General features: G+C 38.0%; 1 protein-coding gene across 2 annotated transcripts in view; it reads left to right on the forward strand.

The window, feature by feature from the left end:
* Positions 1-25,297, forward strand: part of LOC122532898 (titin) — a 131,770-nt gene that overhangs the window by 21,916 nt on the left and 84,557 nt on the right. For both annotated transcript variants that reach the window (XM_043662081.1, XM_043662082.1), the window contains exons 12-33: positions 335-478; positions 594-866; positions 1,901-2,446; positions 3,014-3,491; positions 4,076-4,656; positions 5,354-5,896; positions 6,724-6,978; positions 7,496-7,639; positions 8,823-9,224; positions 10,367-10,768; positions 11,390-11,609; positions 12,154-12,326; positions 12,972-13,111; positions 13,434-13,950; positions 14,827-14,970; positions 15,060-15,311; positions 15,972-18,673; positions 19,308-20,310; positions 20,880-21,278; positions 21,893-22,412; positions 22,892-23,063; positions 23,357-23,543. In XM_043662081.1, the coding sequence (XP_043518016.1) occupies positions 335-478; positions 594-866; positions 1,901-2,446; positions 3,014-3,491; positions 4,076-4,656; positions 5,354-5,896; positions 6,724-6,978; positions 7,496-7,639; positions 8,823-9,224; positions 10,367-10,768; positions 11,390-11,609; positions 12,154-12,326; positions 12,972-13,111; positions 13,434-13,950; positions 14,827-14,970; positions 15,060-15,311; positions 15,972-18,673; positions 19,308-20,310; positions 20,880-21,278; positions 21,893-22,412; positions 22,892-23,063; positions 23,357-23,543 (10,197 nt within the window). The remainder of the gene's footprint in view (positions 1-334; positions 479-593; positions 867-1,900; positions 2,447-3,013; positions 3,492-4,075; positions 4,657-5,353; positions 5,897-6,723; positions 6,979-7,495; positions 7,640-8,822; positions 9,225-10,366; positions 10,769-11,389; positions 11,610-12,153; positions 12,327-12,971; positions 13,112-13,433; positions 13,951-14,826; positions 14,971-15,059; positions 15,312-15,971; positions 18,674-19,307; positions 20,311-20,879; positions 21,279-21,892; positions 22,413-22,891; positions 23,064-23,356; positions 23,544-25,297) is intronic.

Genomic DNA, 25,297 nt, shown 5'->3' on the forward strand with positions numbered 1-25,297 from the left:
TAACATTCTTTCCCTTTTGGCGTTTCAAAATAATTTTCTCTATTAATAATATTACATTAAAGTATGGGATTTTTTTTGGGATAATAATTATAATTGTTCCCAGACTGTTTCTATGTACTTAATTCATATTTTGACTTATATTACTTGATAATTTTTCACTGTTGTTACATTTATCAACACTAAAACCATCAATGATCAAAGTATGAAATCTTTTAAAATATCAAAGAGGTTGAAGCGTTGAAAGGAAGACGCAATGAAAGATGCAAAATTATTCAAATCTTGCTCAGTTGTAAATGAATCATTTCGATGGTTAATGATATTGAGGAATTCTCAGGCTCAAGGATCACAACCATCTTCAACTTCGGGTACGTCTCGCTCAATATATTGCACCTACGAGCTGAAGATGCGGGTTCCTACACTGTCAGAGCTGTGAACCGCTTGGGAGAGGCCGTCAGCTCCGCATCTCTTCGTGTCTTGGGTAAACACAGTCACGCATCCTCGAGTGAAATTATTTCTAATTTCTTTAATAATTTTCTTCTAATTATTTCTAACGGAAAGTTATTGCCTCTAACGTGTGAATTGAACGATCGCAGCACGCACAAGCGTTACCTCCGATCTAGGAATCCCCGAGCAACAGAGATATATCGAGGCTGCCGAGGAATTGGAAGCCTATCAACAGGCTATGCACCAGAAGTACGTACAGGAGCAGCCTGAATCGACTAGCCCACCGGAATTCAAATCTCCCATCAAGGATCAGAACAGCATACGAGAAGGCGGATTTGCTCATTTCGAAGCACGCCTAGAGCCAGTTGGCGACTCTAGCCTGCGGGTCGAATGGCTCAAGGACGGACGCCCTGTAGAAGCAAGTAAGTCGCACGATTATTTTCTTTCTACATTCCAAGAGTTTGGACACAGCGAGAATGGAATAATTAAATGTGAATTTGAAAATTTTATATAAAATATTAGACAAATTATAAGTTATACTACATTGAAGATTTAGGAAATGTGTTTTAATTATATAATAACTCATAGAATTCTTAATAAGATTGTAGAATCTCGAGTTTTGAACTCGAAGAATATTAAGATTGTAGAATTGTATAATTCTAGAAGCTTAAGGTCGTATAACATGGTCGAAAACTAAAAATTTTTAAACAGTCTTGAAATTTTAGAACTCTATGAAATTCTAGAAATATGTGAAAACTTTGTAAAATTTTAAAAATAGATGAAAATCTCAGAAGTATTTTATTTCAAGCGAAAATAATTCTAAAAATGCAGAACGACAAAACTTGATTTTAAATTTGCAAGCAGCAAATTTCTGTAACTTCAAAATTCTACAATCATGAAATTCCCAAAAGTTTCGAAATTATAGAACTCTGTAATTCGGAGTTCCTAAAATCTAACAGATTCTGGATCGACTTTCCTCTCAACTGGAAAAGTCTCGAAATTTTAGAAATATGTCTACGAAATTTTAGAAATATGCGAAAACGAAAATAATTCCAAGAGAATTTGCAAAAGACAAATTTCTGTAACTTACAAAATCCTAAACTTCCAAAAGTTACGAAATTACAGAAGTCCCGAGTACCTAAAGAATTCTAAAATCTGACAGATTCTGGATCGACTTTTCTCTCAACTGATAAAATCTCGAAATTTTAGAAATGTATCTACGGAATTTTAGAAATATGCGAAAACTCTGTAAAATTTTAAAAATACACGAAAATCTTAAAATTATTTTATTTCAAACGAAAATTCCAAGAGAATTTGCAAACGACAAATTTCTGTAACTTACAAAATCCTAAACTTCCAATAGTTACGAAATCACAAAAGTCCCGAGTTCCTAAAGACTACCTAACCTAAAATCTGAAAGTTCGTGGATCACACTAAATACCGATTTTCCCCTCAGGTTCACGGATCACGACGTTCTTCAACTTCGGTTACGTGGCACTGACCATCAAATACGTAACGATCCACGACGTTGGCATATACACCTGTCGCGCTTACAATCGCGTCGGCGAGGCACACACGACTGCTCAACTGAGCGTGATCAGCAAGAACGATGTCATTTACGACAGCCAACATCCTACCGGGCTGCAGAAGATTCAAACTCTGGAAGACTCGAGCAGATATTCGCGACAGGTCCAGGAGGAGACTCAGGTGACTCAAGCGCCACGATTTTTGGGCAATCTGAAGGGTACCAACAAGATCGTCGAGGGCCAACGTGCTCATTTCGAGGCTCGTGTCGAACCTCAAAGTGACTTGACCATGAGAATTGAGTGGTACCACAATGGGAAACCCATCACTGCTGCGAACAGAATTCAAACCTACCACGACTTTGGATACGTGGCTATAGATATTCTTCAGGTCAGACCCGAGGACGCTGGCACTTACACCGTCGTCGCTAGAAACGCTCTTGGTGAAGCTAAACTCTCCGCCACCATGATTGTCGAAAGTAAGATCTCTTTTAATTTCGTTGCGTCGTCGTAGCCAGTCTTGCAATTATTTTAGTCAATTATTAATTAGACAAGTTGTTTCACTCAAGGCATTTGTTCGAGGCAATTATTTCATTAATTGAGGTTAACGTAGATAAGTGTTGGAAATTCTAGTAGTGCAAGGTGTGTTTATGAATATTTATGCATTCACTTGAGATAACGTTGAACCAGTGTATAGTATTTCTGTATGTTCAAATCATTTTATAAATATGTTTATAAGTCTGTTTTTTTGTAGCGCTGATAGATTTGTATGTACATAATTTTCATAAAAATTAAATTCATCTAGGAATTATCTTTTTAATTATTATTTATTTGAATAAAGAAAAGACGTAGTCGATTGAGAATGGAACGCTGGAATTTTACGATTTGTTACATTTCTCGATAGAATGCCTAAATAAAAGCTTCGAGAAACTAAAACTGATGACAACTTGTGGTTGTAAAATTTCTAAGAGACGTCAATTTCTATATCGAATCTGAATTCTATAGAACTCCAAACCAAAGTAATTCTCGTGTTTCTTTGGCAACAGCACGTTCGAGCGTGGATACAAGCAGCATGCATCGCGTCTCCTACGAGAAAACACAACGCCTCGAGGAGTCGAAATTCGTCGAGCCGCAATACCACATCGAGGAAATATCGAAATCGAAGCCGATATTCGTTCAACCGTTGAGCGACCCTAAGCCAGTGAGCGAGGGCAAGAACATCCACTTGGAATGCCGTTTGGAGCCCATGGGCGACCCAACGATGAGAGTCGAATGGTTCCAAAATGGCCGTCCGGTTACCGTTGGCTCCAGATTCAGAACCTACTACGACTTTGGTTTCGTCGCGTTGGACATCGTACACTCGACCGTCCTCGACTCTGGCGAATATACTGTCAGGGCCACCAATCATCTTGGCACCGCTCACACCTCAGCCTGTGTCAGAGTAATTGGGAAGTCCGACGTCGTTACCGAAACACAGCACGAGCAGTCGCTCGAACAGATTCAAATGCTCGAAGATTCTGCAAGGTTGGTAATATTTAGTGGACTTTACGGTAAGATCAGGGAATATAAATTTGTGAAATTCGCGAGATGTAGATCTTTATTTTTGAAAATATTAAAGACGGGGTTCTCTTTGGTAAAATCATTTTCGACTTTTACTGGGATGAGAATATATTTGTTGATCTTCTACGTAATAATTTAAATATAATTTAGTCTATCTAAGTAGTGTATTTAAATTCGCATTATATATATTTATGTATATATCTGTAATCACATTATATGTAGTATTATAAAAATATGTAAAGAGTAATTTAGTCAAAAATCCGTTAAAGTAAAAATTTCTAATTTATCTGTACTTAGATTGGGATTTTTAAAACAACATTTCCATTTGATTTATTGTCAATTCTTCACAACTAGCTATCTTTTAATAAGAAACATCAAATATTCTCATTGATTAGTTTGCAGTTTAAAAATTGTACGATACACCTTCACACCTAAGGCTAATATAAAGTATAAATTCGAATTTAGTGATATAAGCTTCATACCTGTGCTAAATATGAACCAATAGAAATCACAATTCACTCACGTGGAAATTGTACTTCAACACGCAGATACCGCAGGACACAACAAGAAGAAGTGACAGTAATGCAACCACCGCAATTCACTCGCCCTTTGCACAACATCGAGACGGTAGAACTGACCAACGTTCACCTCGAGTGTCGCCTTCAGCCAGTCGGCGACGCCACCATGAAGGTGGACTGGTTCGTCAATGGGAGACCAGTGAAAACTGGCCACAGATTCAGGCCATCTTACGAATTCGACTACGTGGCCCTCGATATCTTGGGCGTTTATCCAGACGATTCAGGCGTGTACACGTGCCAGGCGAGAAATCAATTGGGAGAGGCCGTCACTTCCTGTTCAGTGAGAGTACACGCGAAGAAAGACTTGCTGCTGGAGTCACAGCATCCTGAAGGCTTGGAAAGGATACAATACCTGGAGGATGCTTCCAGATACAAGAGGCAGGAACTAGTCGACGAAGTGGTCAACGTCAAGCCGAGGTTTATCACTGCGCCGAAAAATCAGGAGAATCTTTGCGAAGGGCAATACGCTCACTTTGAGTGCAAATTGGAACCAGTGACCGACTCGAATTTGAAGGTTGAATGGTACAAGAACGGTCGTCCGGTTACAATAGGTAAATTTTCAGTTTTCGAATTAATTTCTTGGACACTTGATACGTGTAAGAAAGAAACTAGCCGTTGCATTTAATATATTAGATATATCAATTAGATTTTCAAACGTATAATTGGATTTGTTAATTTCAGAATTTAAACACTAGTCTTTTAATGCCTTTCTTCTTTTTTTTCTTTTAATAAATTTCGCTTCCTTGTTCTTTGACGGAATTAATAATATCACAATATTCGCATTTTTAATTACAAAATTCTTGTTCCTTTTTTATTCCTTTAATTTATTTATCTATTCACCGGTGAAAAAGAAGATGTTGAGGCAAAAGGTTTGAGATTTTCTAGTCTCTCTCATTTTGCAATAGAGAATTTTTAATCGATTTCTTATTCTTAAATAAGAAAAATATTATAAAAATATAATATACAAGAAATATAATATTAAATATTCTAAAAATATTATAAAATATTATAGAAATATAAGAAGTATAATAAAAATATATAATAACAATAAAAAATATTATCTAAAAATTACTATTGAAAACTGTGACTGAAGGAATTGCTTATTATTAAAAATTTTAATATAATTCTCATTAAAGAATCATAATAAAATTATGATATGAAAATTACTGTTAAAAGGCGTGATATAATTACAATTAAAAGTACAATAAATCGATTGTCATTATCTGATATAAAATTTTCAATTTCCAGGACACCGATTCCGTCCAATCCACGACTTTGGCTACGTTGCACTGGATGTAATCGACCTAATCGCCGAGGACTCAGGCACCTACACCTGTCGCGCTGTCAATCTCGTTGGCAGCGACGAAGTATCTTGCACTCTCACCTGTCGATCAACTGCACAAGTCCTGACGGACACTCGGAACGAGACTGGTCTCGAACAAATTCACTATCTCGAGGATAGATCCAGATACCAACGACGAGAAGATGTCGAGGAGACAACCACTCAGGCACCAATCTTCACCACCTCTTTGAACAACGTTGAGATCAAAGAAGGCCAAAGGGCGCACTTCGAGTGCAGATTGATACCCGTGTCCGATGCAACGATGAAAGTCGAATGGTTCCACAATAACAAACCTGTCAAGGCTGGCTCCAGATTTGTAGAGACCAACAGCTTTGGTTTCGTGGCTTTGGATATTATGTACGCCTATCCTGAAGATTCTGGCACTTACACCTGCCGAGCGAAGAACATCATCGGAGAGGCGATTACATCCGCAACTGCTGTCGTTCACTGTGAGTACTTTGGACTTTTCACTTGTATATCCTTTATGTTGTTTATTTTATGATTTTATCACTGATCCAGGAAAACTTACTTTATTTATTATTTATAGTTATTTGAATGTGCTATTTGTGATATTAAATTAGAAAATTTTTCGAATTCTTTGGAAAATAGTATTAGGTTTGAAATGGTTTAAAAAGATAGATCTAAGTACAGAAAGTTTTAACATGAATTGAACGACAGATTGACAATTAGCTTATACGGTAATGGAGTTTGGAGAAATTTAAAGGCAAAATAACAAGTTAAACGTGTCTCAAATAGCAAGAATTCTAATATTAAATATATTATATTTTAAAGAATGAATTTTGGGAAAAAGAAAATTAACTAATCAAATGGTTGAACTGTAATAATTTATGTTTATTAAATTAGAAGAATTTAGAGTATAATTTATTTAATTCTATCTTATATTTTATATACGCCGGATATTAAAGTTAAACTGAAAATTTCAATAGAAATTTAAATTCTTAAACTCTTATGGTCTTCAATGTTCAATTTAAAATGTCCAAGTGAGAAATTAAACTAAATTACAATGAATTTCAACTTTATAAAAAATATAATCATTAAATTACGACCAGAAATATTCAGACGAATATTGTGCGTATACGTCACAAAGGAAAGATTTTAAGAATATTTATTCGCATTTAACTGCGAAAACATGCTTGAATTGAAGAATCAAATGCGAACGTATGTTAATAACTTTGTTCGAAGTTTATGGGGTGATGGACTCGATGATAATGTTGTTTCTTACTTCTGAATATCAATATTTCTCTGTCACGCGTAGCGAAAAAATCAATTTACACGGAAAGTCAGAATGAAGAGACACTCCAACGTCTTCAATACTTGGAGGATACGTCGCGATATCAGCGAAAAACTACGACAGAGGAAATCGTCACTCAAGCACCAGTGTTCACGATGCCAATCAAAGATCTGAGAGTCGCTGAAAATCAAGCGGCTCATTTCGAAGCACGCGTGATTCCTGTCGGCGATTCCAAACTGAAGGTCGAATGGCTGCGGAATGGAGTCCCGATCGCAGCTTGTAAGTTGTACTCCATGATATAACATTTTCCTACGTAATCCGCGATTAAAATGTTCAGTTTAATTTCATTACGTTAGAAACCTGAAATTTTTCAAGTGACATGAAACCTCAAAAATTCAATTACCATGTTTGTTGCATGATATTTTTATGAAATCTTGCGATATCGGTTTCGAAATTTTTCTCCAATTTTAGCAACAAGCTGCACTCGAATATGTCGAATTGACGATCATTTTTTACGTTGAAAAGTTGAGAAGCTTCCACGTCAATTATTAATTTAAATTTTATCTCGTTCGAATTTTTTTCAATGTATTAAAAGCCTATTGTTAAAGGTCTATCATTAAAATTTCGAAATCTTTGAAATCGATTTCTAAAATTCAAAACTATTTACTTCGAAAGTATGTACATCTGAAGGTTATATTATATATTATAAATTATAGATTATAAATTATATTATATATTATATCGGAAATAAATTTCTATTAAAAATACGTACGATTAATTATTATATTTTCAATAGCCAATCGCGTTACAACGATGCACGATTTCGGATACGTCGCTCTGAACATGAAGTACGTGAACCCTGAAGACGCAGGTACCTACACCTGTCGTGCAAGAAACGATCTCGGAGAGGCTGTAACATCAGCGACACTCTTCGTCCAGTGTAAGTATAAATTAGTGCGCAAAACTTGTAGAACATTTTGAAAATGAGGCTTCGATTTCAGTGTCGCTTCTCACAAGCTATAATCTAGCTTTCAGAACGTGTAGAAGCAGCTGCTTACACGTAGATATTTTTGTATTTCTGTGTGCAGCGACTTTCCCCTTTATCTTCTTTGGTGAAGTGTTAGTAGAGTATTTTTTTTTTCTTGCTTCGAAGATCATTTCGAATTTTTTTCCTTTTTTTTTTCTTCTTTTTGCTTCGAAGAATATGAATTTTCTTCTTTTGCACGGCGAAATTCACGAAGAAGGAGATTTTTTTATTCTTGGCCACAGCTGACTCTTTTTTTTAACAAGTTTTTCACATACATCACCATTGATCACACATTACGATCGTAACTTTTGTCGACGAGTTACGTTATTCACGGGCAAATTTTTGAGAAGTGTTATTATTTTTTATCGACTCATATTTCGCGTCTTCATATTTCACGGCCGATTTTTATTTGACATGTTGCAAAACATTTTAATCAGATGAAATTGTCTATGATTAATTAGAATTAATCTTTTTGCTGTAATAAATTCACGTTAACTATACTTTGTTATAACCAGAATAGTCATTGATTATGATACATTTCAAAGAATTTGTAAACTAACGTTTCATTTTATTGACTTTTAACTCGAAAGAACTTTATACATTTTTAATTAGTATTGCAATCTTTCGTATTATTTTCTTATACGCCTTCATTTCAATTTCTTTAATTTCAATCTCTTTGGCATCAAATACTTACTAATTCTACCAAAGATCACGTGGTATCAAAGTTATCAAGCATCACATCACACTAAAAGACTCACATGCAACCAAAAATATAATCTTCGCGAAGCATAAAAAAACTGTTCAAAAGTTATCAAAAAAGAAATACTAACAAGATTGACATCTCATTTCTCAATGTCTCTATAATCATCGCGAAAAGAAAGAAGAACACGATGAACACTCATCAGCTCGCTTCTCTCGTAACTCGACCAGAACTGTAATCTTCGCAAACCATAAAACGATCATTCTCGAAACAAGACTGAAACGATTAAAACGCTAAAGAGACTCGTAGCTTTCACCCCGATTGAAGCGTTTTCATCGCTGTTCACGACACGTGTACAACGCAACACACTGACAAACATGTTCCCCCCGAACACAGCCAAGGCGGCCCTGCAATTCGAGTCGCAGCACGAGAGCGCGTTGTCGAAGATCCAAATACTGGAGGACACGAGCAGGTATCAACGGCAGGAAGAGGAGGAGATCGTGGTAAAGGAGAAACCGTCGTTCACGGTCCAACTGAACGGTCCTACCAGCTTAGTCGAGGGGCAAAGCGCACACTATGAGTGCCGTATCGAGCCCTATCCCGATTCGAGTATGAAGGTGGAATGGTTCCACAATGGGAAACCATTGTCCACCGGTCACAGGTACAGAACGACCTGCGACTTTGGATTCGCTGCGTTGGACGTGCTCACGGTATATGCCGAGGATTCTGGCACTTATACCTGCCAGGCCACCAATAGACTGGGATCGGCGAAGAGCTCGATTAATCTCGACGTGAAATGTAAGTAGTCGCGGGGGTGAAACGGAGACGAGGATCACCCTCGAGGATTTTCCACGCTGTGTAAGTCATTGAGTCAGTGGCGGCGTAGAAGTATCGATATTGCAAGTGTAGGTTAATTATTGAAAATTTCGATGTGAATCTTATTGTCGAAGAACACAGAAATAATTCGAAATCTTATTTCTGAGAGATGCAGGCATTATCGGATCATTAAACAAACTTGACAGTTAGAGTTCCAATTTAATATAATATTCATATATTTATATTTATTATATATCTATATTTTTATATTTATATATTTATATTTATTATATATCTATATTTTTATATTTATATTTATATAATATAATATTTATATATTATAATATTATAATATTATTTATAAATATAGAATATTTATAATGTTGTTATAAATATTATAATTATAATATATAAATATTATATTATTATATATAATATAATATTTCGTATTTTTCAGAAGGTTATTTAATTTCAATTTCTGCTCCTTTGTAACATTGTTATAAACGTTACATTGATCTTTGTTTAAATTATACTTTGTGAAAAATTTAGATAGAATTCTTTCAAGTATCGCCTATTATTCTACAACATCAATTCACCAGAAATCTCAACTCTCTATCTGTAAAGAAAGTTCCAAAAATATTTTTCGTGTCTTTCTCGAATCAATAATTTCCAAAGAAACTTCCAAAATCAACCACTACTGAATCAAACAATTCGAAAACGAAAAATCGATACTTCTGCGAGCCTCCACGACGAAATCACGCACCGGGGACAGCAGGTGGATGTAACCAAGCACCTTGTGTTACCTAGAGACCCTGTTCCCCAATGTTTCTAGTTCTCCGTGGCTTAAAACACCGTAGTCCCGCTTTTGTAAATTGTACACACAGTGAATTGTCACCCTTCTTTTTTTCCTGGATGCTTCATCGTTGGTTTTTCTTACCTACTGTTTTATATTATTTTCTATTCGTTCACATGCCTCTTGTATATCACTTGTTCGTACCTGAAAGATGGGATGAAAGAAAGGATAATCCTCGCGAAAGGATTATCCTGAACCCTTCTGTCCTCCAAGCGCGGCATATTTTGCGAGAGAAAGAAATGGTATGATGGAACGAACGCCTACGTTGCAGCTCGCGCGTCGATTATACGCGAAACTCAACACGAAAGTGCCCTGAAGAAGATACAGTATCTCGAGGACGACTCGCGTTACAAACGTACGGACCAGGAGGATTTGATCATCGCCGAGAAACCGAAATTCGGCCGCCCATTGAAGAATATTGAGCATCTGCCTGAAGGCAAGAGCGCTCATCTCGAAGCGACTTTAACGCCTGTTAACGATCCGACTATGGTCGTCGAGTGGTACAGAGATGGTAGACCGATCCCTCAAGGCCACAAGTTCAAGACCACTTACGACTTTGGCTACGTCGCTCTGGATATCCTGTACGCCTATCCGGAAGACTCTGGAACCTACATGTGCAAGGCGAGGAACGCTGTTGGTGAAGCTGTTACCACTTGCGTCATCAGCGTTGACTGTGAGTCAAGTTTCGAAAATTTAAAGAGAATTTGTAACAAGTATTTTTTTTTCTTTTTTTTTTTTTTTTTTTTGATGGATAAAGAATATTGGAGAATAATACTTTGTGTATTAAGAAAGTTTGAAACATTGAAAATTAATATTTTGTGAATCGTGGAATTTAGAGTATCGAGGAATAGAATTTTGTAAATTGAGAAATTTAGGGGATTAAAGGATTAGTTACAGTGTTTCGTGATTTGAGAAAATCTAGAGTCAGTAACTAACTGTTTTCGAACAACTGTCGAATTAAGAAATTTACCAAGTTAGAGTTTCAATGTAGTAAATTTAGAAAAACATAGTTTACGTGCCAAGAGATATAGAAAATTACAAAAATACTCTGATTTTCTTTATATATCAGATTTTTGCGTTGATTTTCGAGTCCACGTATTGTATTGTTTTAATGTAAAAATTTTTTCACAATTGTTTTCACTACTATAGATCCGTATTTGAGGAAGTGTTAGACATTTGACAATCTCAGATACGTTACAGACATTATAACCTTTCGACTTGCGTCCAAATTTATAAGTTGTTAGCTGAAAAGAAAAAATAAACGTTTTAAAAAATTCTCAATCTTTTTAAACAGCGAAACAAGGCCTCTACTTGGACACGTTGGACGCTCAGCGTTTGCAAAAGATTCGCGAATTGGAGACCGTAGAAGTGAAGCAAGAGGTCGAAAAGGAGGTTGTACACGAGAAACCCGTTTTCTTGACGCCACTGAACAACCTGGATCTAAAAGAGGGCGAACACGCTCACTTGGAATGCCGCGTCGAGCCCATCAACGATCCAAATCTAAAGATAGAATGGTACTTGAATCAATTAACTAGAATTAATTCAATTTCATTAACCTCGTGACATGTAAATATAATTCTAATATTGATCCTTGGATTCCCAGAATTCGAATTTCTATATTATCTATACTTAATTATTTATACTTCTTTCCCCCTCTCTGAAGAAAAGAGAAACTTTTTCCAATAGACTTGTCTTTTATTGAATATCTAAAATTTCTGAAAGTTAGTTTCTTCCACGTATAATAATTGAAAAAGGAACAAGTGTATGCTTACTACCGTATATTCGTTTTATAATTATCACCACTGATAAATTTAGCGAGATAAATATAATATATTATATATTTGTATAATAATATTATATAAATATATAATATAATATATGTATATAATATATAAATATTATATATAATTATTAAATTAAGTAATATTATTATATTATAATGTATATAATAAATATAATATATAATATAAATATCATGTGATATAAATTTAATTATCACAAAATCGTTTTGATACTAATCGTTTTTGGACTAATTTATTTAAATTTAATTAATCGCAGGTTCGTAAATGGAGTTGCTGTAAGAACAGGACACCGCTTCCGCAAGACACACGACTTCGGTTACGTGGCTCTTGATATTCTTTATACGTACCCTGAAGATTCTGGTACCTATATGTGCAAAGCCACCAACTTGGCTGGCGAGGCTGTCAACACGTGCACCATCAGAGTTGGCTGTAAGTACTCTGATCACCTGTTTCGTTTACTTAAAAAAGTTCGCAAAAAATTCTGACGAGATCAACATCTAACGAGAAATTATTCGAATTCTTAGCAAAAAGGAAACATTACCATACCCCTCGTTTCCCACCCTGGATACCTCCCGAGAAACTCGAATACTATCGTAAAACGAGAACACCTTCCCCCCTCGAGAGAGGAAATTTGTCGGCTGTAAAATCTAGACTCAATTTATTTTCTTTAACGACGTCTAAACGTGACAAACAACTCAATAGAAGACACAGAAATTGTTTGCGTGAAAGAAACCGGCATAAGAGTACCGTTCGATGTGACAAAACGTATCCCGAAAAGAAAGTTGATTTAAAAACGAGAAAAGAATCAGAAGTCGTCAGAGACAATAAGCATCATGGGAGGAATGATGAATTTTGTGATATCTGTACAAAGCCAAAAGTTTGTAATTCTAGTCGACGCGTCACTTTCGACGGAGTACAAAGTAAACCTTGAACCGAAAATAGAAAAAAGACTAATTGGTGGATAAGTTGGAATAGTTATTACAGCAGTGGAATAGTAACGATAGTAATATTCGTAATATTAATTGGTATTATTGATGATAAATATATCTTTGACGCGTGACTTTCTTTTCATAGCTCGTCGCAGTATTCTCCTAGACACTCAACATCCAGATGGTCTCGAGAAGATTCGTGAACTCGAGGCCCAAGGTCGTCCAGCCCGTTTAGAAGTAGAAGAACCACCAGTGACACCACCGAGATTCATCACTGAACTTAGGGTAAAAATTTCGTTCGTCAGATTGGTCGAAGTATTTTTATAGAATCTCAAATTTATCAAATTATCCATTACAAAATCGCCATCTTGTGTGTTATGAAATATTTAATTTCCAAAATATTTTCTATCGAATAATCTGTAATATTTTATTATTTACCAGTACAAAGCACAAATATTTGCATGTTATGAGATATTCAATTTCTCAATTATTGATAGATTTCTCTACGGTTTGCAAATTCGTAAAATCAAGCGTACTTAAAAAAAAAGTTTCTTTCAATTGTCCTGGTATAGTGAAAATTCAACAAATATTTATTTCGCAATTTCAGGGTACCACGGAGGTTTACGAAGGACAAACAGCCCACTTCGAGTGCCAAGTTGAGCCGCTTCACGACGCCAACTTGAGGATTGAATTCTTCCACAATGGCAAGCCGCTTCCATCGGCTTCCAGGTTCCACGTGACGTTCGACTTTGGATATGTGGCTCTTGATATTGGCCATGCTGTTCCTGAAGACGCAGGAGAATATTCTGTACGAGCTATCAACGCTCTTGGACAATGCGTGTCCTCGATCGAACTGAGGGTTATTCCAAGGGACAACATTATCCTGGACTCGCAACGTCCTGAAGGACTGGACAAGATTCGTGAACTGGAAGCTCAACAACCTTGGAAGAGACCAGACGTGCCGGAACCACAAACTAGACAGAGACCGGTGTTCACTCAACCGTTGCAAAATATCGATGCCATTCCCGAAGGACACACCGCTCACTTCGAGTGCAGGCTGATCCCTGTAGGAGATCCTACGTTGAAGGTCGAATGGTTCAGAAATGAAATCCCGCTCGAGACGAGTGAGTGTCGCGCGAATTATTTAGCTCGAACGTGGGGGAATTTGAAAATTCAGAAATTTGGGAGAGATCGAGAGTTTCGAAATTTCGAACATTTGAGATTTGAGAAGTTGAAAACTTAAAGTTGGAGAATTTTTCATTTTGAATAGAGTGGAGAATTTGGGAATTTAGAATTCGAGGCTTCGGACGTTCGAGTTTTAGAAAATTTAAATTCTGAGAAATTTAGAAATTTACAAATTTGAGCTTGGAAATTTAAAAGTTTCCACTTTTGAAAATCGGAGAATTTAAAAGCTTGGGCATTCGAGAGTTCGGAAATTTAAAAATTGGAATACTCGAGTTAAAACTTAAAAATTAGAATACAGAGAGTTAAAACTTTGAACATTCGAAAATTTGGAAATTTTAAAAATCGAATACTTCAAAAATCGAACATTTACGAATTGAAAAATTATAAAATTCGAAAGTTTGAAAATTTAAAATATTTAAAAGTATTATTTTCGAGTATTTAAATCTAAAGTATTTTATAGTAAAGTATTTAAAGTAAGAAAATGTGAAAATTTAAAGTATTTAAAAGTATTATTTTCGAGTATTTAAATTTAAAGTATTTTATAGTAACATATTTAAAGTAAGAAAATGTGAAAATTTAAAGTATTTAAAAGTATTATTTTCGAGCATTTAAATTTAAAGTATTTTATAATAACGTATTTAAAGTAAGAAAGTGTGAAAATTTAAAGTATTTAAAAGTATTATTTTCTAGTATTTAAATTTAAAGTATTTTATAGTAAAGTACTCTAAATAATTTAAAGTAAATTTGAAATGTTTAAAAGTATTTAAAATATTGACAGTTCACGTATGCTATCTCTAAATCTATCTCATTTCTAGGTTCACGAATCACTAAAGTCCACGATTTCGGCTACGTCTCATTGGACATCAACCACGTGAGAGAAGAAGACGAAGGTGTCTACATGTGCCGTGCTTCCAATCCACTCGGTGAAGCAGTTACTACTGCTTCCATGAAGATCAGAAGTCAGTATCAGTACTAAATTGCCACCAACACAATGCACATTTCCCTCAAACCTTGTTATTAATTATCAATTTCAATTTCTCCCATCTAGGCAAAGCAAACATTCAGTTAGAAACCCAACATCCTGAAGCGCAACGTAAGATCGCCCAACTTGAAGCCGATAAACCAGGACGTCCTGAAGAACCGGAAAAAGTATTCGATAAACCTATCTTCACGCAATTGTTGACTGGACCCACGGAACTTTGGGAAGGTCAGATGGCTAGATACGAATGCAGAGTCGTTCCAGTTGGCGATGCCAGTTTGAGATTCGAGTGGTACATTAATGGAGTCGAACTGAAGATGGGTAAGAATCTCATACTGATGATTCACAGATCTGGGAAATCTTTACTGTAATTTTGACAGTTTAAAATTAGAAGAAAAAACTTAGAAATTTAGAAATCCAGAGATTCGATGCGTGAGTCAGATGTTCTAAAATTCCAGAAATTTGAAAATCAAAAAATTCACAGAGACTCGAGAATTCAAGAGTCAAAGACTCGAAAATTCAGGGATTCCAAACTCGAAAATTAAAAAATTCAGAGATTCCAAAATTTAAGAGTCAGAGATTCAAAGGTTTCAAAATTCCAGAAATTTTAAAATTAAAAAATTCAGAGAGATTCGAGAATTTAAGTTAAAATTTAAGAGTCAGGGATTCCAAAACTCTCGATACTTGAAAATTAAAAGATTCAGATGTTCGAAAATTCAAGAGTCAGAGATTCAGAAATTCAGGGATTTTAGAAATTTGAAAATTACCAAATGTGGGAGTCCGAAAAATTCAGAAATTTCAAATTTACATCCATTTATAACCTGAGTCCATAAAAATGCATACGTTGAAAATTTACATCTATTTACAAGTCCATAAATATCCATAAAAATTCGTACGAATTTCATGTTACAATACCCGAAGAGAAATTCCTATATAACTGTAACTATAATTCAACTTTTATTTCACTTAATTTTCCGACAGGATCTCGGTTCCACGTGAGCCACGATTTCGGCTACGTGACCCTAGACATCTTGAAAGTGATCTCAGAAGATTCCGGCGTCTACACCTGCAAAGCGATTAACAAATCTGGCGAGGCAGTATCCTCGATTTCCCTCAAGGTGAAAGCGCGCTCGGCCATCGATGCCGATAGTTTGCAACCGGATGCCTGGCAGAAGATCCAACTGAAGGAGGCAGAGATGAACAAAGTGCCTGAAATGTTCGTCGACACGACGCCTCAGCAGGCTCCGGTCTTCACCAAACACCTTGAAAGTTACGACAAGCTCGTGGAAGGGCAGCACGTGTACCTGGAAGCTCAGGTAGAGCCAAGAGCTGATCCGAATCTTCGCGTCGAATGGTTCAAGAACGGTGTGGCTCTTCAAACTGGAACCAGGCTTCGCAGTACCTTCGACTTTGGCCTAGTTTCGCTATCCATCAATGGCTTAAGACCCGACGACTCCGCCATTTACACCTGCAAGGCCACCAATCTGCACGGCGAGGCTGTGTCCACTTGCACCTTGAAAATCGTCGATCGTCACTGGTTACTGGGCGACACCCTTCACCCTGACGCTCTTCCGAAGATCGACGCCTTGGAACAACCACACGTGACAGCGGCAGAGCAACCAGAGCCGACGTACGAAGAACCAGTGTTCATCACACACTTGAACAACGTCGAGTGCGTGGAGGGCGACAACGTACACTTCGAGTGCAACGTTGAGCCGTCCAAGGATCCGACGATGAGGATCGAGTGGTTCATCAATGGGAAACCGCTTCCAACTGGGGCGAGATTCAAGTCGACTTACGACTTTGGTTACGTAGCTTTGGACATTAATCACGCTTACGAGGAGGACTCGGGACTGGTGATCGTGAAGGCTACCAATTCGAAAGGGTCGGCGCAGACATCCGGAACGCTCAAGTGCACCAGCAAACAGAATATCTACCTGCAGACGCAGCATCCTCAGGGAGAAGCTGGCCTGGAGAAGGTGAGAGAAGCTGAGGACGCGTATCTGTCGAAGTACAGGAGACCGGAAGCTGGACCGGATCAGGAATATCCGAAGCCGATCTGGACGGTGCCGTTGCAGCCAGAGTTTAGATTAGGCGAGTCCGAGCCCCTTCATTTGGAGGGGCAGGTAGAGCCCAAGGACGATCCGAACTTGAAGATCGAGTGGTACTTTAACGGGAAAGCTCTGGAGCACGGGTCCAGGTTCAAGATGACCAGCGACTTTGGATTTGTCACGTTAGACCTGACTGACGTCTACGATCGTGACTCTGGAATCTATACCTGCAAAGCGTACAACAAAGCTGGCGAGGCGTTCACCTCGACGACCATCTACTGCTCGACCAAGGAGAACATCATCGAGAGGTCGCAACATCCGAAAGGCAAGGAAGGGTTAGAAGCGATCCAGGATCTCGAAGAGTCGTTGAAACGGCAAGAAGGAGCACCGCCGGAGAGCGAGGAAGGCCATCCGCCAGTGTTCACGTCACAATTCGAGAACCTGACGAACCTGTCCGAAGGAGAAATCGCTCACTTCGAGGCATCGCTCACGCCGACTGGCGACCAAACGATGGTCGTCGAATGGTTCTACAACGGCAAAGTGTTGGAAGCGAGCCATCGCATTAGAACGGTCTACGCTTTCGGGATGGTGGTTCTCGAGGTGCTTGGAACGAAGATAGAGGACTCTGGCACCTATTCCTGCCGGGCTACCAACAAGTGGGGCCAAGCGGAGATCAGCGTGGAGCTGGAATGCGTGGACAAATCCAAAGGGCAGAAGCCGAAATTCACGACTCACATTCAGTCGTTGGAGGGCCTGAAGGACGGCCAGTCCGCTCACTTCGAGTGCACGCTGATCCCAGTCGGTGATCCTCACATGAAAGTGGAATGGTTCCACAATGGCCAGCCGCTGAGGCACTCGTCCAGATTCAAGATGGTGTCCGACTTTGGATTCGTCGTGATGGACATCGCTGGCGTGATGGCACACGACACCGGGGAATACGTGTGCAAGGCTAGCAACAAATACGGCGAAGATTACACGAAAGCAACTCTGAAGTGCTTCGGGAAGAGCGGTGTGTACCTCGATTCGTTGCAACCGGACTCTCTCGCCAGGATCAGGGAATTGGAGAGTTACGGCGGTGAACAACCTACGACGCCGACGACACCAGTCGCAGAGCCACCTAAGTTCATCACGCAGATATCTGACATTACGAAACTGGTCGAGGGACAGTCGGCTCATTTCGAGGCTAGACTCACGCCAGTGAACGATCCAGACTTGAAGGTCGAATGGTATTACAACGGAAAGAAATTGCCCCACGGGCACAGGTACAGAACCTTCCACGATTTTGGCATCGTTATTCTGGACATCTTGTACTGTTACGAGGAGAATTCCGGTGTCTACGAGTGCCGAGCTTTCAACAAGTACGGAGAGGACACGACTAAGGCGACGTTGAAGTGTTACTCGAAGTCGAGTCTTATTTTGGAGTCGCAGCTTCCTAAGGGGATGGAAGGTGGACTGGAGAAGATTCAGACGCTGGAGGACTCGATGATTCGCACTAAGGATGAGAAGGTTGTGGAGGAACGAGGAAAGGCGCCAGTGTTCACCGTGCCTTTGAGCAACATCGACGGCCTCCGCGAGGGCGAGAGCGCGCACTTTGAAGCTAGACTTACTCCCACTGACGATCCAAAATTAAAGGTAAGTTTGTGACAGAACTTTACAATGAGAGAATTTTAATGTGTTGAATATATTGAAATAAAGCATTTATATAGATCGAAACATTTAATATATCGAAATAAAATATTTTAATATATATATATATATATATGCCGGGATTTTAATCATGAATATATATATAATACATACATATATATACATATATATGATTAAAATCTTGACACATTATATAAAATCTCAACACACATATATTCTAAATATAATTAATAAATATAAAATATATAATAAGAATTGAATTTGAATTTGATTTTACAAACTTCAAAATTTTACTTTAAATATTATATTATATTTTATATTATATTTTAAAATAATATAATATTATATTATGTAATATTACGTTACTTCAAATGTTTTAGTCACTAGAATTTTTATTAACAAAGTTGCTGTTTCACTGGAAAAATTCGAATTTTACAGTACTATGTAGTTTTAGTATTGAACATTTGAACATTTTTCAACACTCGATTCCCACACTTTCGAAAAGTTTTTCAACGAAAGAAATTAACCAACGTAACTAAAGTTTCCAATTGATTGACCGATAACAAAATAAATGAGCAACAACAACAAATGAAAGCAGGAGAATGATAAAATTTTTCAGGTCGAATGGTTCTGGAATGGGAAACCACTGCGAACCGGTACTCGTTTCCGCACTTTCTGCGACTTCGGCTTCGTGATACTCGAAATCTCGCCGATCTATCCGGAAGACTCCGGCGAGTACAGCTGCCGGGCGACGAACGACTACGGCGAGGCTGTGACCACGTGCACGATGAAGTGCACTGGCAAACGAAGCATCATCCTCGAGTCTCAGCTGCCGAAAGGAATGGAAGGCACCATTGACAAGATCGCCGAGTTGGAAGGCCTTGGAAACGAGCGTGGCCAAGCGATACCAGACGACGACACCGGGAAACCACCGGAATTCGTCACAACGCCGTCTGATCTGACCCTAACCGAGAATTCCTTGGCGCACTTCGAGTGCAGGTTGACACCGATCAACGACTCCAGCATGAGAGTAGAGTGGTTCCACAACGGGAAGCCTCTGCTGGCCGGAAGCAGAATCAAAACCATCCACGACTTTGGATTCGTTATACTGGAAGTAGCCAACTGTTACCAACGAGACTCTGGCCTGTACACTTGCAAGGCAACGAATCGCCACGGCGAGGCCACCGTCTCTTGCAAGCTGCAAGTTCGTGGACGTCAGGGGATCATCTTGGAGCCACAATTGCCAACCAACTTCAAAACTGGCACGGAGAGCATTCAGAAATTGGAGGAGGCGTTGTACAAGAGGGACGAGATATTGACCGAGGAGGAGACGCCTAATCCTCCCAAGTTCACCGTCGAGTTGAAGGACATAGAAGTGGAGGAAGGAGAACCGAGTCACTTTGACTGCAGAGTGGAACCCGTGGGCGATCCTACGATGCGTATCGACTGGTTCCATAATGGACGATCGTTCGCGACTGGATCTCGCGTACACCAGATCAACGACTTTGGATTCATCTCGTTGGACATGTCGTACACTTACGCTAGAGACAGCGGAGAATACGTTTGCAGAGCTACCAACAAGTGGGGATCTGCTACAACTAAGGCCACCATAACGTGCAAATGTAAGTAATAGAATTGTGGTGCATAGAAAGTTATACAGAGATTATGATTTATCGATTGTTACTCAACTTTATGTAGGAAAGGATATATTTATTGGATATAGTTGCTTTTTCTTGTACTGAGATGCGAGATATTTTTAATCTTGTTGTTCTGGTCCCACGAAGATTTGTATTTTATATTTCTGCTCGTATTGTGATATTTCAGAACTATAATTACAGTAGTTAAAAATCAATCGATTATAAGTCTGATTTAACCACTTGCGCTGGCAGCTGATTGCGGGCCATAACAATAATTCGTCGCTTTCTTTTTGAGAAGTAATAAATTTATTTAATCATTTATTTTGCCTGGGTTATACTTAAAACTGAGAAAATATTGCAATTTTGGGATAAAAGATTCTCGACGTGCGTGGCACGTCATTCCAGCGCAAGAGGTTAAAATAATTAGTTATACTTCCTTTTTAAGATAATCATTTTATTCTTTCTGACAAATAGATTGTTCCCTTAAAAGAATCATTTTATACTGCTATTTACTATAACGTGATAGTTTGAATAATAATAAATTCTTATTGCAGCTAAGAAGACCATAGATTTCGACTCGCAACTGCCCTCGGGCATGAGCGGCGAAAAATTGAAAGAATTGGAACGCGGCCCAGTGAGCGAGCCACCTGCTGAGGAGCCACCACGTCAACCACCAAGGTTCATTACACAGATCCAATCAGCGACAGTCGACGAGTCCGAGCCAGTTAGGTTCGAATGCCGCGTGGAACCAAAGGATGATCCAAATCTACGTATCGAGTGGTACAGAAATGGAAAATTGATCCCAGCTGGACATAGATACAGAACAATGTACGATATGGGATTCGTGTCTATGGACATTTTGTACGTCTACCCTGAAGACTCGGGAGAATACGTGTGCAAAGCGATTAATGATCTTGGCGAGGATACTACCCGGGCATCGGTATCATGCAAAAGTAAGATTTAGGAAAATGATTGATAAGTATTTCAATTATTTTTTAAATCAAAAGGTTGCCTTACCAATGTAACTTTCCTTTTCTATAACTGTTCGTTATTCCCCTCCCAAAAAATTCAAAATTTTTTTCACGAAATTATAACTCTTTATAATATTTTTTTTGCCACTTTTTCATTTGTTTCTCTGTAGATTTATTTCTGAGTAAAAATTTTGATCGTAGATTTATTTTATGGCTCATTTGAATGAACATATACTAGATAAAAGAATTGATGCTTACAAGATTCGGTTTAATAATTTTATTATTTAAATTTTTATATTTTAAATTATTTAAATTATTTATATTTTAATTTTTATATTTTAAATTATTTAAATTTATATTTTATTATTTATATTTTAAATTATTTAAATTATTTATCTTTTAATTTTTATATTTTAAATTATTTAAATTATTTATATTTCAATTTTTATATTTTAAATTATTTAAATTATTTATCTTTTGATTTTTATATTTTAAATTATTTAAATTTTAATTTTATTAAATTTCATGAAATTAACTTTCAATAGAAATCACACCACAAATATACTCAATGTCGCCGTTTCGAATTTTCTCTGCAGAGTTGCCCAGCATCATCCTACAGAACCAAGTACCAAAGGGTATGAAGAAGTCGGAAGCGTTGATGCAGATGGAAGCCACCATCAAGAAGTACACATCGGAGGTTCATCTCACGGAGGACGACCTCTACGACGCTGATAAGAAACAACCACCGCGTTTCGTTACCCAGATCCAGGACCAAACCGAGCTGATCGAGATGAACAGCACGAAATTCGAGTGTCAATTGGCACCTGTCGGTGACCCGAACATGAAAGTCGAGTGGTTCTTCAACGGTAAACCTCTGCCGCACAAGAACAGATTCACCCCGATTTACGATTTCGGTTACGTGGCGATGAACTTTGGATGGGTGTACCCTGAAGACAGCGGCGAATATCTATGCAGAGCGACGAATCTTTATGGAATGGACGAGACACGGGCGGTGATTCGAACGGCTGGCAAGCCTGGAATTATTTACGAGTCGCAGCTACCGAAGGGCATGAAGAGTATCGAGAAGATCAGAGAAATGGAAGCTGCGTGGCAAATGTAAGAAATTTTACTACCCAGTGACTACAAATTTTTGCAAAAGGAATTACTTTCAGCGACAGAATTCTGAGGAAAGGAAAATATTCGTTTTTTCTTTCGTTTTAGACTTTCATTTTTTAGACGAAGCGAAAAGTTTGGAGGTGTCTCGAAATATGTTGTTACCTTTTTCCTTTTCCTTTAGTGATTTTGATTTCTTAACCTCTTGCGCTGGAATGAATCGGTGCCACGCACGTCGCGAATTTTTTGTCCCAAATTGCAACATTTTCTCAGTTTTAAGTGTATTTAAATGTAACCCAGGCAAACCAAATGATAAGTTTATTACTTCTTAATCATTTCTGTTCAGTGATATCATACCGATGGTCCGCGAACCAGTTGCCAGCGCAAGGGGTTAAGAAAGATGTTCTATTTCGTAGAAGAGAGTAAAAAAGAAAGGAACTAGTATCTCGTTTTCATTAATTCCGTACAAATGTGTCATTCAGAGTGCCTGAGGAGGAAGGTGAGGAAGAGAAGGTGCGAGCACCTCCAACATTTGTAAGCAAACCTGAGCCGGTAACCGTCGAAGAAGGTGATTGGTCCAGGTTCTGCTGTCGCGTCACTGGTCACCCAAGACCACGTGTCATGTGGATCATCAATGGACATACTGTGGTCAATGTAAGTACCCAAACCTAACCCAAACTTTGTTTTTCCAATCTTAAAAGGAAACAATAATATTCGTTTAAAATTATAAAAATTGAAATTCAACAAATTCAAAACAGACAAATTTTATTTATTTAATTTCAATTAAATGTATTCAATTTCATTTAATTTAATTAGAATTTATAAAAACACAAATTTGCTGAAAGGTTTTCGTACCTAAATATTCGTGCATTTACTGTTTCTTAATGAAATGTCCTACAACCTTTTCAAACCATAATTCTATATCGTAATTCGATTCAATCGTGCAGGGATCACGCTATAAACTAACGTACGACGGCATGTATCATCTGGACATCCCCAAGACGAGACAGTACGATCACGGGAAAGTCGAAGTAATCGCGAGAAGCTCGGTAGGTGAGGCACGCACCGAAACCACCCTAACGGTGAAACCAAGGAGCGACGATTACCGCGGCGTACTGAAGAACTCGCCAAGACGTAAGTTTGCCACTAAGAAAACAGACAGACTCATACAGAAACATGTCGTCGCATTCTTTGCGTCATCTCGAACGCAATTATACCTCACCGCAATTATACATGCTCTGCTCTTCTACCATATTCTATTGACCTTCAAACTTCCACACATGAATATCAACCAGACAGTGATAAATTCTTTCGAACATATTCTAAATCTCTATCCGTCACATCGCAAAGGATGCACGCACATACAAAGAGGAAACAAAAATTATATAGTCCGTCAATACGTCGAACATTGGCACAACGTTATATACCACACGAAAAAGAAAAAGAAAAGGTAAATTCTATCTAAATAAAATCTCGCAACCGAGAGATAAAACGACAATTCGTAACACAGTACATAAGATATCGATACGACACATACATTTCAATTCGAGTACAGAGAAGGGAGAAAATAGAAACACTCGAAACCATTCGAACACGAAAGACCTTTATCCCCAATCCCCTTCACCTTCTGCCGCCAAAAAGAAAGGGAAAATGTTACGGAAGGATTCGAAAGATCGTCCTCGAGCGACTCGAGCAGCTTCTTCTTCTTCTTCTTCTTCTTCTTCTTCTTCTTCTTCTTCCTGTTCCCCGGAAGTCGGGATTCGAGCAATGTCGTCTAAAGCGAAAAGGTATCGGCTACTTGGTTTTACAGACCGGAGTTTTCAGGTATGGAACACTAAAGCGTCGAGAAAGAAACCACTCGTTCTCTTTAGACTATTTTCTTTATATGTATACATATACACGCGTGTATACACGTTCGTTATTGTCTTCCATTCTTTGTTTTATCAAATATGAATCAAACTGTACACGGAGAAAAATATTACAGATAACAGATGATCGATTTATTTCGATATTAATAACCTCGGCGGGTCGTCGATTTTATTTTTATATTAATTTATACCGCTGTCGGTGAAATCAGTTCAAGGACAAAGTTTATTTTTTAAGTGCGAAAACATAATGTTTTCCTCCGTGTGTTCAATGATTTTCAACGCACCGGAGAAAACGGATTTGTTGCTCAACAATACCAATTTTTTCTATATGTACATATATGTTTTATTCTTTTAAGAAGCCCATTTCCATTTTGAATTTTATTTAATGTATTGTTTCTTTCATTTGTTCTTAAGATTTTCTACTCGTTTTACGAGACTAACCGAGCAGAGTCCGTGTTTCTCAGAGTGCCATGTCGTATTCAATGTCGAACGTTATTAATAATCCTCGGGCAATGAATTCATTTAATAACATGTTATTCTCATTGTTACCCAGTTCCCTTTTTAAACGACAGAGATTCAGTGTGTTCAATGTTTCTTTTTTTTTTTTAAATTTGTAAATTATATATACTAGAACGTATTGCAATTTGTCTGCAAATTGCAGGTAGTACTGGATCTCTGTGTGTGACGATGAAATCGTAGAAATTGCTTGAAATTAGAGAAATCTCCTAAAGTGTTCGATGTAATTCCGAATCAATGTGATTGGGACAGTGATCTAACTGTAAATCATCCGGATGTCCACCTCTGCCCCCGGTTGCCTGGTTTCCGGGCATCCTCGCCCCCCCTCGCGCAGCTGGCGTCGTTATGTGTTGCATCGCCAATGAAGTACTGTGTCGTATTTCCCCGTGATTCTCTGTGAATCTTCTTCTGGAAACACAACGTTCCCTCGACTCTCACCATCCATCACTTTTTTCATTATTTTAGAAATATCAGTGTAGTTTTAACCGATATTACTACCGTCTT

Source organism: Frieseomelitta varia, unplaced genomic scaffold (genome assembly GCF_011392965.1).
Source record: "Frieseomelitta varia isolate USP_RPSP 00005682 unplaced genomic scaffold, Fvar_1.2 scaffold_480, whole genome shotgun sequence".
In the NCBI taxonomy this organism is placed as follows: Eukaryota; Metazoa; Arthropoda; class Insecta; order Hymenoptera; family Apidae; genus Frieseomelitta; species Frieseomelitta varia.